This window comes from Rana temporaria, chromosome 13 (assembly GCF_905171775.1).
Source record: "Rana temporaria chromosome 13, aRanTem1.1, whole genome shotgun sequence".
In the NCBI taxonomy this organism is placed as follows: Eukaryota; Metazoa; Chordata; class Amphibia; order Anura; family Ranidae; genus Rana; species Rana temporaria.
This window is the reverse complement of record NC_053501.1, coordinates 35,886,115-35,900,221: the sequence shown is the minus strand read 5'-3', so window position 1 is coordinate 35,900,221 and position 14,107 is coordinate 35,886,115. Positions and strand designations below refer to the sequence as shown.

The 14,107-nt window shown below is 40.8% G+C and overlaps 1 protein-coding gene across 1 annotated transcript in view; it reads left to right on the top strand.

Annotated features, from left to right (window-relative positions):
* PPM1A (protein phosphatase, Mg2+/Mn2+ dependent 1A) overlaps positions 1-14,107 on the top strand; it is a 52,510-nt gene that overhangs the window by 26,092 nt on the left and 12,311 nt on the right. Inside the window, exon 4 of the mRNA XM_040332119.1 lies at positions 11,305-11,416. Within this exon, the coding sequence (XP_040188053.1) occupies positions 11,305-11,416 (112 nt within the window). The remainder of the gene's footprint in view (positions 1-11,304; positions 11,417-14,107) is intronic.

Here is a 14,107-nt window from a genome sequence, read left to right as displayed (position 1 = left end):
ACATTTGGGTTTTGTCAATTCATCTAGAATAGGCTAATGTAACAAATCCTGCCACTGCTTTCATTGTTGGCCACTCTATGTAAACGAATAGCAAAGCAGTGCTGTGTATTTTGGCAAAGCGCATTTTGAGTGACAACAAAGTGGCTGGTTATTCAACGCATGGCCCACCTGAAACTAACAATCATTTTTTTTTTGTAGAGATGACCTTTGATACAGTATCTCTCAAAAGTCAGTACACCCTCACATTTTTTGTAAATATTTTATTATATCTTTTCATGTGACAACACTGAAGAAATGACACTTTGCTACAATATAAAGTAGTGAGTGTACAGCTTGTATAACAGTGTAAAATTTCTGTCCCCTCAAAATAACTCAACACAGTCATTAATGTCTAAACTGCTGGCAACAAAAGTGAGGTACACCCCTTAGTGAAAATGTCCAAATTAGACCCAAGGTGTCAATATTTTGTGTGGCCACCATTATTTTCCAGCACTGCTTTTACCCCTCTTGGGCATGGAAGTTCACCAGAGTTTGACAGGTTGCCACTGGATTCCTCCATGACGACATCACAGAGCTGGTGGATGTTGGAGACCTTGCACTCCTCCACCTTCCTTTTGAGGATGCCCCACAGATGCTCAATAGGGTTTAGGTCTGGAGACGTGCTTGGCCAGTCCAACACGTTTACCCTCAGCTTCTTTAGCAAGGCAATTGTCGTCTTGGTGGTGGGTTTGGGGTCGTTATTTTGGAATACTGCCCTGCGTCCCAGTCTCCGAAGGGAGGGATCATGCTCTGCTTCAGTATGTCACAGTGCATGTTGGCATTCATGGTTTCCTTAATGAACTGTAGCTCCCCAGTGCTGGCAGCACTCGTGCAACCCCCGACCATGACACTCCCATCGCCATGCTTGACTGTAGGCAAGACACACTTGTCTTTGTTCTCACTTAGTTTCTGCCACACACGCTTGACAATATGTGAACCAAAAAAGTTTATATTGGTCTCATCAAACCACAGGACATGGTCCTGGTAATCCATGTCCTTGGTCTGCTTGGCTTCAGCAAACTGTTTGCAGGCTTTCTTGTGCATCATCTTTAGAATAGTCTACCTTGTGGGACTACAGCCATGCAGACCAATTTGATGCCGTGTGCGGTGTATGGTCTAAGCACTGACAGGCTGACCCCCCCACCCCTTCAACCTCTGCAGCAATGCTGGCAGCACTCATACATCTATTTCCCAAAGACAACCTCTGGATATGACGCTGAGCACATTCACTCAATTTCTTTGATCAACCATGGCGTGTCCTGTTCTGAGTGGAACCTGTCCTGGTAAACCGCTGTATGGTCTTGGCCACCGTGCTGCAGCTCAGTTTCATGGTCTTGGCAATCTTCTTATAGCCTAGGCCATCTTTATGTAGAGCAACAATTCTTTTTTTTTTTTTTTTTCTTCGGATCCTCAGAGTTCTTTGCCATGAGGTGCCATGATGAACTTCCAGTGACCAGTATGAGAGAGAGGTAAGAGTGATGACACCAAATTTAACACACCTGCTCCCCATTCACACCTGGGACCTTGTAAGACTAGTCACATGACACCGAGGAGGGAAAATGGCTAATTGGGCCCAATTTGGAAATTTTTTACTTAAAGCAGTGTTGATACCCAACATTTCACGCTTCAAAATTGCGTCCGCTCGTGGAATGGCGACAAACTTTTACCCATTAAAATCTCCATAGGCGACATTTAAAAAATTCTACAGGTTGCATGTTTTGAGTTAGAGGAGGTCTAGGGCTAGAATTATTGCTCTCGCTTTACCAATCGCGGCGATGCCTCTCGTGTGGTTTGAATACCGTTTACATATGCGGGCACTACTCGCGTATGCTTCTGCGCGCGAGCTCGGCGGGACGGGGCGCGTTTTCTGGCTCCTAACTTTTTTTTTAAATGGCTCCTAGATTCCAAGCAAATTTGTCAAGCCCTGACTTTTATTGCCAAAGGTTTAGACCAGGGGTCTCAAACTGGCGGCCCTCCAGCTGTTGCGAAACTACAAGTCCCATCATGCCTCTGCCTGCGGGAGTCATCCTTGTAACTGTCAGCCTTGCAATGCCTCATGGGACTTGTAGTTTTGTAACAGCTGGAGGGCCGCCAGTTTGAGACCCCCTGGTTTAGACCATGGGTCTTCAAACTACGGCCCTCCAGGTGTTCAGGAACTACAATTCCCATTATGCCCCAGTCATGTCTGTGAATCTCAGAGTTTTGCAATGCCTCATGGGATTTGTAGTTCCGCAACAGCTGGAGGGCCGCAGTTTGAGGATCCCTGGTTTAGACAGTAATGGCTGTGTGAGTTATTTTGAGGGGACAGCAAATTTACACTTATACAAGCTGTACACTCACTACTTTACATTGTAGCAAAGTGTAATTTCTTAAGTGTTGTCACATTAAAAGATATAATAAATAATTACTAAAATATGAGGGGTGTACTCACTATTGAGATACTGTATATACTGGTTATCATAGTGGAAAAACTCACGCTGTTCTTCACTGTTCCTGTCTTAAACAAATCAGTGTTTACTTGAACTTTTTCTCATTTAAAGTGATTGTCATGAATGCGATTTTAGAAATGACCAAGTTTTTTGGACTTTGGAACTGATATCATTGAAATGGTTATACTGCTAGATGACTAATTTATAATCCACATTTGCAGTTGTCCAGCAAAGTAAATGTCAACATGTACTGCTGCGGGAAGGCTATGGAAATAAGGGGAACGGTCAGCATTTAAAGACAGTAAGGATCCAATAGGTGTACCCACCAGCTAAACCTGCTGGTCTTGGGTGCTTGCTTGCTGTCCCATGAGGGAAAAAACATTTTCAAAACTGACATATGTAGACTTCCATATGTCCTTTTTTTTTTTTTTTTTTTTTAAGCCCCTTGCTTCTGTGTAGTCGTCCTTCACTACTTGTTAGTGCCCATTACAGGCATATATATAACATATACAAGTGGAGGCGCAACAACTTGATAACCAAATGTGACCCAGTGAAAATCTGCATTAAATATAGAAGAATCTGGGATCAATCCGTATAAGATGCACTGTCTATACAAGTCTATGTGGAAGGGGTTAAAAGTCCAGAGCAAGCAGGGCTGCCATCATATGTGAACAGAAACTGTGTTCCAGGGAGCTTCAGAAAAAACAAGGTGAGGGTCCCCTCTGGGTGCAGACGCTTTATAACGAGCTTTAAGTTAAACTCACATTTCGGTGTCCCGCGATCGGTCACAGGAGCTGAAGAACGGGGAGAGGTGTGTAAACACACCTTCCCCGTTATTCATTGTGGCAATGTCGGTGATTGTCTATCTGTTCCCTGATATATGGAAAGACGATCACTGATGTCACACGTCCAGGCCTGCCCCCCTACTTCACCACATCTAAGGACTGGTTAGCTGTAATATATGCTTTTGTTCTTGGGGGATTTAGATGTCCTTTTAATGAAAATGTGTAAGTAAAACCTGCACACAGACCTTGTGTGATGCGGTATGCTCTATGGGCAAGTCAAGCTTTGGTCACTGCAGTGCTCCATTAAGTATATAAAGGATAATTGCAGCGATAAAATACTTGCCTGCCTTGAAGCACAGGATTCTGGGCTCCCCCTTGTGACTATTGCAGTGCCACTGGTCACATGGTTTTTATTAAAGGGGCTGGCAGAGCTTGTAAATTAGTGCTATGCCCGCTGACCAGCTCTGTTTTTGTCAGAAACAACCCAAACAGTTTTTGCATTTACATACCTGCGATGTGGAAAGACCTGGAGCACAGTTTCTCTTTCAGAAGCTGAGTTTTTCCCAGTTGCAATTATTTTTTGCATGTTTAAGGGAGCGCTTCTATCGCTATTACTATCACATGTGTGCTTAGAATCCATGTCCTTTTTAAAGGGTAAGTCTGCAGAGGCTGATGACTTAATTTTCTGAAATATTCTACCACATTTTAGTTTTGCACTTTTCCACCTTGGGTTGGTGTTCAGTTTTTCCCAATATATCCTCAAAATTTAAAAAGTACTCCCATCTGGAAATATTCAGACCCCTTTTGTATAACCTTATGGGAGCCCTGAGAAAAACAGTTAATGACTGAGTCAACTCTGATAATACATGTGCTAATTCTGAAATGTTTTTTAGGTCGATGGTGTCCTTAAAATTTCATTAAACCAAAAAGCAAACCTTTTATTACAGCTTACCAATTCCTAGATGTATTAGCTGCATTAGTTTTTCTTTTTTAGGCTTTCCTTTATTTTCATCTGAAGACCGCAAGTCTAACAGAACAAGCCGCCTTGCAAATGTAGCGGTTTTAGAGTGTGTCACTGACAGGGATGCTTATAATCGGCTTATATCTATTCATGTAAAACCTTTATCTCAACAAAAAAACTTTAACTGCTTGTGTAATGTAGTGTGAGCTAGAGTTTGCTTCTATTTTTTAGTTTATCTAAATAGTTTCCTACCTTCAGACTAACAATATTGCTGTCCAAAGTGCCCCCTGTGCTCTTTCACCCAGAGTAGGGGGGCACTCCTTTATACAGGAGTTGTTACTGGCCAGGTCACTGAATAAAAACAGAGGGAAAAAAATGCAGCCACCACATCTAAGGATTGGTAGGCTGCAATATATTAATTTTTTTGTTTTTAATGCTTTTAATTTTAAAATTTGATACCAGGGTCAAGCGACTGCAAATAAATTTACTGAAATTGTCCTAATACTTTGAGTGTGGTAAAAGTGTGACAATGAACTAGGGCCGAAACAACTAATCGATTATAAAATTAATCGATTACAATTTTCATAATCGATTAATCGCCCAGTAACATAATGGGGTTAAAAAAACTAAAATTAGCCCTTTTATAGTACAAAAATGCAACTCGCTACTGTAAATATTACTTTCACTGTCCCACAGTAAAAAAAATGAACCCCTTACAGTAGCGATTATTTTCTCTTTTTGTACTTTATTTTTGTTTTTTTAATCCCATTATGTTACTAAACGTCTCAGGCCTGGGTCACATCTGTTTTTTGGTGCTTTTTGCAGAAACGCACTACAGTTCATTTACATGGTTTCCTATGGGACACATTCTCATCCATGATTTTTTCAGCTGCTGCATATTTGGAAAGGGTCAAGGACTTTTTTTTAATGCAAAACTATGTTATTTAGTTTCCCCTTGTCTTTCAGGACCACACCTTGAGAGCGTGGCTCCACCCACTTGACAGGAAACACACCTCCACCAAACTTCTTAAAAGTGAGGCTCCTTCCACTTATCAGTCTGTGTTTCCTCCGGCGGGAACACATGTGGGGGTTAGGAGCTCTCTAGGTACTACCTGAGAGGTCTTATCTCCCTACTCCACCTTAAGAGCTCTGATCCTGGGAATAAAAAGAAATGTCCTTCATGCAAGTCTAAACTATCTGAAGGCTGGAAAAAAGCTTTGTCAGACATGTATTGACTCATTAGTGAAGGAGGAAGCGTCTGCCTCTTGCAGCGACATAATCGCATCTGTTAAAGAATTGGATGCTACTATTTAGTCCTTTTAAGTCCTCACTCACGAAATTATCTGTGAGACAGACCTCTACCTCACAAGACTCACTGTTAGTCCCTATAGTGGAGACAGAAGAGTCCTCTGAACCAGGAAGGTCCTTCCCCCTCACAGTCTCAAGAATCAGATGAGGATGAGCTGGAGAATGTCTTCAAAATATAAATTGTCTTTGGAACAAGTTGATGGCCTCCCAAAAGCTATTCATGCAACTTTGGGTCTAGAGGAGGAACGTAAAGAATTATCTTTACACGACAGGATGTATGCAGGACTCGGTGAGCCCAAGATTACTTGCCTTCCCAGTCCATGCAGTAATTTCTGAAGCGATCAAGAAAGAATGGACTGATCCTGAAAAGGAACCTTTCTTTGCTAAGGAACACAAGAAAAGGTTTCCTTTTGACGAAGACCCAGCTGCTCCCTGGAATAAAGTTCCAAAACTAGATGCAGCCTTTTCTCAAGTCTCAAGATCTTCAGATCTAGAATTTGAGGACATGGGGATTCTGAAAGACCCCATGGATAAGAGGATGGATCAGCAATTAAAGAGGGCTTGGCAATCCATCATAGGCAGCCTTAAGCCAGAAATGGCGACTACTTGCGTCTCCAGAAATATGAAATATGCGTTAAAGTAGCTTAAGGATCATATAATGGCTGATTCTCCAAAGCAAGAAATCCTAGACTCCTTTTCAACCCTGTCAGCAGCTCTAGCCTATGTCTCAGATGCATCAGCAGAGTCTATCAGAATGACGGCAAGGTCCGCGGCCCTTACTAATTCAGTTAGGAGGGCGCTGTGGTTGAAAACCTGGCCGGGGGACACGGCATCTAAAAACAAGCTGTGTGGAGTACCCTTCCAAGGGGATTTATTGTTTGGCCCCGATTTTTAGATGCAGTGCTCGACAGAACTGCAGACAAGAAGAAATCTCTTTCCCTGTCAAGAAGAAAAAGCAGACAGGCAAAAGGTTTTTTCATCCTCAAAGGGCTCAAGAACAAAACAAGCCTCAAGAGAAGAAGAAAGGTTGGTCAGGGCAGAAGGGAAAGGGCAAAGGTAATTTCCTTTTCCATCCTCATGCGGCAACCAGCAAAACACAATGACAACCAGTTGCAGGTGGGGGGAAGACTTCAAAGATTTCTCCCTTTCTGGGCAAGCATAACAGAAAATCTGTATATTCTCTCTAAGCTGTCCCAAGGTTACAGAATAGAGTTCTCGGACCCTCCCCCAGAGAGGTACCTGTTGACAAATCTACCAAGAGATATAGTCAAGTCCCTAGCAATGAAGAGCCTATTTAAGGATCTGATGAACCAGGGAGTTGTAACTCAAGTACCACAGGGGGAGCTTTATCGGGTTTTATTCCCACGTATTCATGATAAAAAAGCCGTCCAGAAGTTTCAGACTTATTCTCAACCTGAAGCCGCTGAACAGATCGATCCTATACAAAAAATTCTGTATGGACTCAAACATTTTTTGACAAAGGAGTGCTTTATGGCATCAATCGACCTGCGAGATGCCTATCTGCATATCTCCATAGCCCCTCAATCCCAACATTTTTTAAGATTGGTGGTAAACATGGGAAAAGAGGTCGTGCACCTCCAATTCAAAGCCCTCCCCTTCGGCCTTTCCTCGGCTCCGAGAATATTTACAAAGGTCATGGCAGAGGCCCTCGCTCCTCTTCGCTTACAGGGGGTAGCAGTAATTCCATACCTGGACGACCTGCTCTTCTTTGCCCCCTCCTGGGAGAAATTGTTTGAGGATCTCGAAAGAGCTCGCAGTCATCTAGAGGCATTGGGCTGGATCATAAGTATGGAAAAATCTAATTTCAGCCCAACCCAAGAGGCACAATTTCTGGGGTATCAGATAAGCTAAGTGGAGCAAAGACAAAAAACTAAAGATACTAAGGGTCGTAGCCTCCTTGCAGACGAATCAAGAGCTATCAGACAAGTAATGTCAGCTCTAGGAACCCTTACCTCATCTATGCCAGCGGTGCAGTGGGCAAGGCTTCACTTCAGACCGCTTCAGCGTTTCGTCCTGAAAATATGGGATCACAGGACAGAATCTCTGGAGGCAAAGGTAAAAATCCCCACTAAAGTAAAACGATCGCTTTGGTGGTGAAGTCAGAAAAACCTTTCAGCAGGCCTGTTTTGGTCATTTCCAATAGAAAGAGTGGGTGGAGCCACGCTCTCAAGGTGCTGTCCTGAAAGACTCACGGAAAACAAGTTACCGGTTAGTCTAACTTGACTTTTTTTGGGTCAATATACTTCAATTGAGAAGCTGCAGAAATACATGTAATGTGTTTTTGCAGCAATTTGTGTTTTTTTTTTTATCTGCCAAACAAATTGGCCAAAAAATATGTAAAAATGCAAATCGCCGCAAAATCACCTTTTTTGTTTTTTTAAGGTTATTAACCGATTAATCTAAATTATAATCGGCCAACTGATCGATTATGAAAATAATCGTTAGTTGCAGGCTATATATATATATATATATATATATATATATATATATATATATATATATATATATATATATATATATATATATATATATATATATATATATTACGAGTTCATACTTTGACAAATTTGCAACACATGGCTAGCATTGCACATGTCTACAAGTATGTTTTCTAAATAAACACCTTTTTTCTATACTACTTTTCACAGAAACTGACAGGTTTTCACACTACTAATGGCACTACATTTTTACAAACATGTTGATGTATGGCTGCACTTATAGGTAATATCTTATACTGTATGTTGTCCATGAAAATAATCCAAATCACTTCAGTATGATTGTTAAACAGAAGAATCCAAACCTGTGCCAAGCAGGCAATTTTGTGCAGTTTACTTCCTGGGCTAGGTCGCATTAAAATCAGCCGTGCACAAATAATGTTGAATTCTTGCTACAGCAGTCCTCCAAATGAATATAGCTAGTTAAGGGCCCACATTCCATTGCTCTACTTTGTGCTGTCAGTGAAATGTAAAGTTGACTTTACATTTGACTATACATTTTTTTTTTTTTTTAAGAGAACAAAAATACAGCAGCCTCTCAAGCTCCTTCGGTCATGGCAAACTTCTGGGCATTCTGGCAGACAAAGCTTTGGCACCTTCTAAGGCTGCATTCACACCTGAGCGTTTTGTCGCCTGAAGCGGGGAAAAAATACATTATTCCCTATGGAGATGGTTCACATCTCCCCTCCAAAACGCCTAAAGCTCAAACAAGAATCGGCGGTTTGGGCGTTTTTGAGCGTTTCTATTTCCCATAGAAAGTAATGGATACGCTTGATTCAAGCGACTAGCACGACAACGAGCGTTTGCTACGGGCGTTTTGTCGCTTTAATTAACAGAACATTTCACCCAGGCAGAATATAAAAAAAAAATCTACCAACATGGCAACAAGTGATGAAAAGATGATCATTTTTCCTATTGGCTAAAATAAAAAACTTTAAAGTACAAAAATGTCGGCCGACGCTGTATGCAAATAAGCATGAATACGCGCGACAAAACGCCGGAAAGAACGACCTACGCTCAGGTGTGAATGCAGCCTAACTGTTGAAGCTTGTTTGTGCCTTTTTGCCTTACACTGTCCATCATAGTGATGGGCCAGTAGGTGTGTGTGTGTGGCGGGAATGTTTGAAAGGTTGTTGCATGTGTTTTTCAATGATCTAGCTGGCATATATACTGTATATATCATTTCTAGCAAATGCACAGTGTTCCACACAAGTTATATCCATAAAATAGTGCTGAGTTTTGGCTGGTGTGTTATAAGAAATTAAAACATTTTGTGAGATTTTCAGGTGTTCCATTTAAAATCCAAACCTATGCAATTTTTTTTCTATTTGAAGATAACATTTAAATATTTTACAGGTTGTTTGGTGGTTTGAATCCACATGCAAGCTGCATTTAAGATGGCAAAGTCTTTTAAAAGTCCTTTTGTGATAGATTTTTATATCTGGAAATCTGCGGTAGCAGCGGTTTCATTTTGTTTTATATGAATCGAATTGTTTTGCAAATGCGTGCTTGGGAAACTAGGTTTGTGAGCACCAGCTAACAGGATAGCTTTTATTTTGCTAGTGTGTGGATTAAAAAAAGGGTTTTATTGAACCAATACAAGTCTTTCATAATTTTTTTTTTTTTTTTTTATATACATATGCAAACATTGAAGGCCCCTTCAGACCCGTGTTGTGGCAATGCTCATTAATGCAAATTGTGTGGTACAGTGCAATACATTTATGAAAGCACACAATTACAGTAGATGGCAATGTGCATGTCATTATATTGTGGTGTACGGTTTTAAGGGTCGTGTTTTTTTTTTTTTTTTTTTTTTTAAGCTGAATGTTAATCATACTAACACACACCAATGGTCTGAGGGAGGCCTTTAAAAGTAATACATTTTACAATCCCACTATTTCAGGAGTAAAATGGCATGGGTTTTATTTTTTTCTTGGCATGGCTATTTTTTTTTTGTGGTGCTGTCTGCCATTGCTTATTCCATATCTCATAGTCTATAATTCCTTGTGCTGATTATTTTCATTTCATTGGAGAAACCTCTTGACTACAAGGTAGAAACCTATGAAGTTTTGTGTAATTCAAGAGAAGAATCAAATAAAATGTGGACTGGCGCTGTAAAGTTTTAAGTGCTTTCCACAAACTTACTGCCACTCCGTTTGATTGTATGCACGGACACTGGAGACCTCCCACGGACCTTCTGTTTAGCATCCTGTTCTCTACCCTGAAGCTCCATTGTCCGTATCGACATGACCTATGTGGCTGTTTGTTGCAATCCAGTGAGGTGCCAAGTCAACCTAAACAAAGTAATAGTGTTCATAGAGGATTTCTCAGTGCTCATGGGCCATACATTTTATCAAAGATGGGCCTAAATAGAAGTTCATCTGAAATATTGCAGCGTTGTTTGGAATAAGAGTTGGTACGATCATTGTGTATAACAGACAATGTTACCGTTGACTTGAAGATTAGAAGTGTGGCATTAGAGACAATAGTATAGACACAATGCAGTATTTAACTTTTATTCCCCACACATGACTGTTAAGAATGGCTTTTTTTTTTTTTTTTTGACCTAGTCAAGCTAATTCAATGCAAGTATGGCGTTTAGCCCTTACACTGTAAGAATTATTAATGATGAAAGGTAGGTGGCAGTTATGACAATTTTTATTTCGATTTCAAATTTTATTGTACTCTGTAATATGCAGATTGTATCCTTGGCTTACTTCACTAATGTAATTGTCTGGTGGAGACTTATGTGATTTGTAATCCACTTTAAGGATGTAAATTGTTTAGATGAGATTTATTTTTATTTTTTGTGTAGCTTTAATCTCGGCAAGAAAATCTTGTAGACTTGATTTTAGATGTTGTTCTATAATAAAATAATTTGGCAAACCAAATCTGAGATCTTTGCATTTTATTCAAAAACGAACACCACAAAGTTAATGTGTAAAATCTAGGCATGTTTTGGTGTGCTTATTGGGTATGATTTTCAAATATTTAGGTGTGGGTTGTCTGAATTCTAAATTCTTTAGAAGTAAAATGTTATACAACACAAATTCAAACCTTTTTGAAGCATTTGTTTGTGGTAAAGTGAATGCTTTCAATTCTAACACTCTTGAATTCATACAAAATATATTATGTTTAATTGTGATTTCAAAATGTACTTTGTTTTTTTTAAACTTTCCTTTGTGCTTGCTAAAATATTGGTGAAAGCTATACACTGTTGGCTGAATTTGAATAGCACTTACAAAACAAGTACTTCTAATTCCTAGAGATCATAAAGAAGCAGGGTGAAGAAGGTGTGCCAGACTTAGTCCATGTGATGCGTACATTAGCCACTGAGACCATCCCTAACCTCCCACCTGGGGGTGAATTGGCAAGCAAGTGAGTTAATGAGTGTTTTTGACCAATTTTTATTGCAATAGTAGTAATTATGCCACATAAAAAAAAAACACTCTTGGATTTTTGAGTTTCCAAAAATCCATGTTCCATGGCATTGATGGTGCTGAGCTGAACAATTTGTATTTTTTTTTTTTTGGCAACTAATTTCTGAGCCATCCCCCCCCCCCCCCCCCCTTTTGTGGGCCTTTTTTGCCATGGGCTTCATACTGATCAAAATTATGCCAAATTGTTTCTCTTTACTGAGGAGGCTGGCAGTTATAGGACTATAGATTATAGGACTCCTGCCCCTCCCCAAGCAAAATATTTTTTTTTTTTGTGTGGCATTTGTATGTAGCATGTGTTGTGTATAGTGGTTTGCCTGTTTCTTCTTTAAGCTTGTTTTTAAATTGAGGTTTCTCCAGCTAATGAATCTTGCATTTTGGTGTAATTTTTTTAAATGCTTTTTAGCAATTCTAATTAACGCTACTTGGCTGCCACCAATATGGTTTGTAAATTTTTCTGACCTTGTACACCACCTTGCCTGTTAAATGCACATTTTAAGCTAAACACCACTTTATTCATGTTTTAATTTGTTTTGTCTGAATGCAGTTGGGTTAATCTAATTGTTTTAGTATTTGGTCTCCTGTGCAGATCTCAACATACACATCCTAGTAGCTGAATATCCTATGTACCTAAATACATTTTTGACATCTTAACCACTTGAGGAGGTTCGGCCTAATTTTTCTTTTAAAAGCCAGCAGCTATAAATACGGCAGCTTCTGACTTTTAAAAAATGGACACTTACCTATCCAGCGCGCCCACGATGCCAGCAGCCGAGGCTGAGCAATCGCTCGGTACTCTGCTGCTTCCGCCGCCATCCTCGGTGAGGGAATCAGGAAGTGAAGCCTTGCGGCTTCACTGCCCGATTCCCTACTGCGCATGTGAGATTATTGCGGCGCGCCGTCACTGGTCCCCGCTCTCTCCTGGGAACAGTGTTTCCCAGAAGACAGCGGGGGGGATGACGTGCCAGGCTGGATTCCCCACGGGGATCCGAACCCAGAAGTGGTGCAAATACCTGTCTCTCAGATAATGTTCCGCCAAGTAAATTGATACCCAACATGTCACGCTTCCCAATTTCGCTCGCTCATGGAATGGCGACAAACCTTTTCCCTTAATCTCCATAGGCGACAGTTTAAACATTTCTAAAGGTTACCAGTTTTAAGTTAGAGGAGGTCTAGGGGTAAAATCATTGCTCGAATGATCGCGGCGATGCCTCACGTTTGGTTTAAACACTGTTTTCAAATGTGGACGCTGCTCCTGTGTGCATTCGCTTTTGCGTTGTCGACACGGCGCTTTAAATTTTTATTTTTTCTTTGGTTATTTTACTATTTATTTTTTTGACACTGTCCTTTTAAAACAAAAACATTTGGGTCACTTTTATTCCTATAAGGGCCCTTCCACATGGGCAAGTCCGCCTGGCAATTTTTTAGGCGGACCAGTACGGCGCTCCGTGCTCCTCTATGGAGCCACAAATGTCAGCGGGGACATCTGCCAAAGTGTTAGAGGAAAACACTACTTTTCCTTCTATCGGGTGACAATGCATTCTATGGTTCATCGTCATCCGATCCCCCACTCCCCCCATAGGGGAGAGTGGCGCTCTTACAGGTCGGTCCCACAGCGTGCAGAGACCGACGGATAAAAATATAAATAAAATAAAAATAAAAAACTAACCTTTGAAACCCCCTTTAAATATAAGATCTGGGGTAAACACCTCAGATCTCATATTTTACACTAAAATGCAATAGAAAAGTCATAGAAAAAATAAATTCTTCTTTTTAAGAGCATTGGGCAGAAGTGACGTTTGATGTCGCTTCCGGCAGTCAATGCCATGGAGCAGAGTGGGGGCCATCTTCCCCTCACTTGGCATCCAGCCAAGCAGGGGAAAGGACCCTATTGTTGGCTCCGGTAACCTGGAGAGACCACTTTTATCTGAAAGGGGACCGGCCGCTGGAGAAGAGGATACTAGGGTTATGGCAGCTAGCTGCTGCCATAACCATGATATTCCTCTTCAAAATGTCGCCGTGTAATGATGGTGGATGGTCCGTAAGTGGTTAACAATAATGATGCTTTAGTTTAATAAAATTTTAGGCGTTTAAAAAATAATGAATTTACTAAATATATATCTCAGTGTTTGGGCACTTGCATACAGAAGTAGGGTCAAAGCACACAAACAAAAGCCGTACACACGGGAAAAATGCTGGACGACATCAGCCGGTTCACTAAAAACCGGCTGACATTTAGACCTTGTGTATGGCAGCAGCCGCTCATCTGTCGGATGAGCATGCTGGAAAACCAGCAGCCGACCGGCTCCCAATCGGTGCTTTCAGCCAATGGCTAACCAGATTGTTCTGGTGGAGGGCTGTCCCCTGTGAGAACACAATAGCTCAGTGGGGGGGAGTTCACTGAAAAAAAACAAGTAAAATTAACATAAATGAAAACCCTTTAACAGTAAGATCAGTGGGCAATATACATATTGGTATTCATTTTTAGAGAAAAAGGGATTTGATAGAGACCCTCTTACAAAATAGTAAGTGGTGTTAGAATTATAAATTAAATAGGCATTGTGGAAACCTTGGTATTTGAGTTTGTACACAAGATCCAGAGACCATTTTGTGGAGAAGTTCTTGGAGTCCA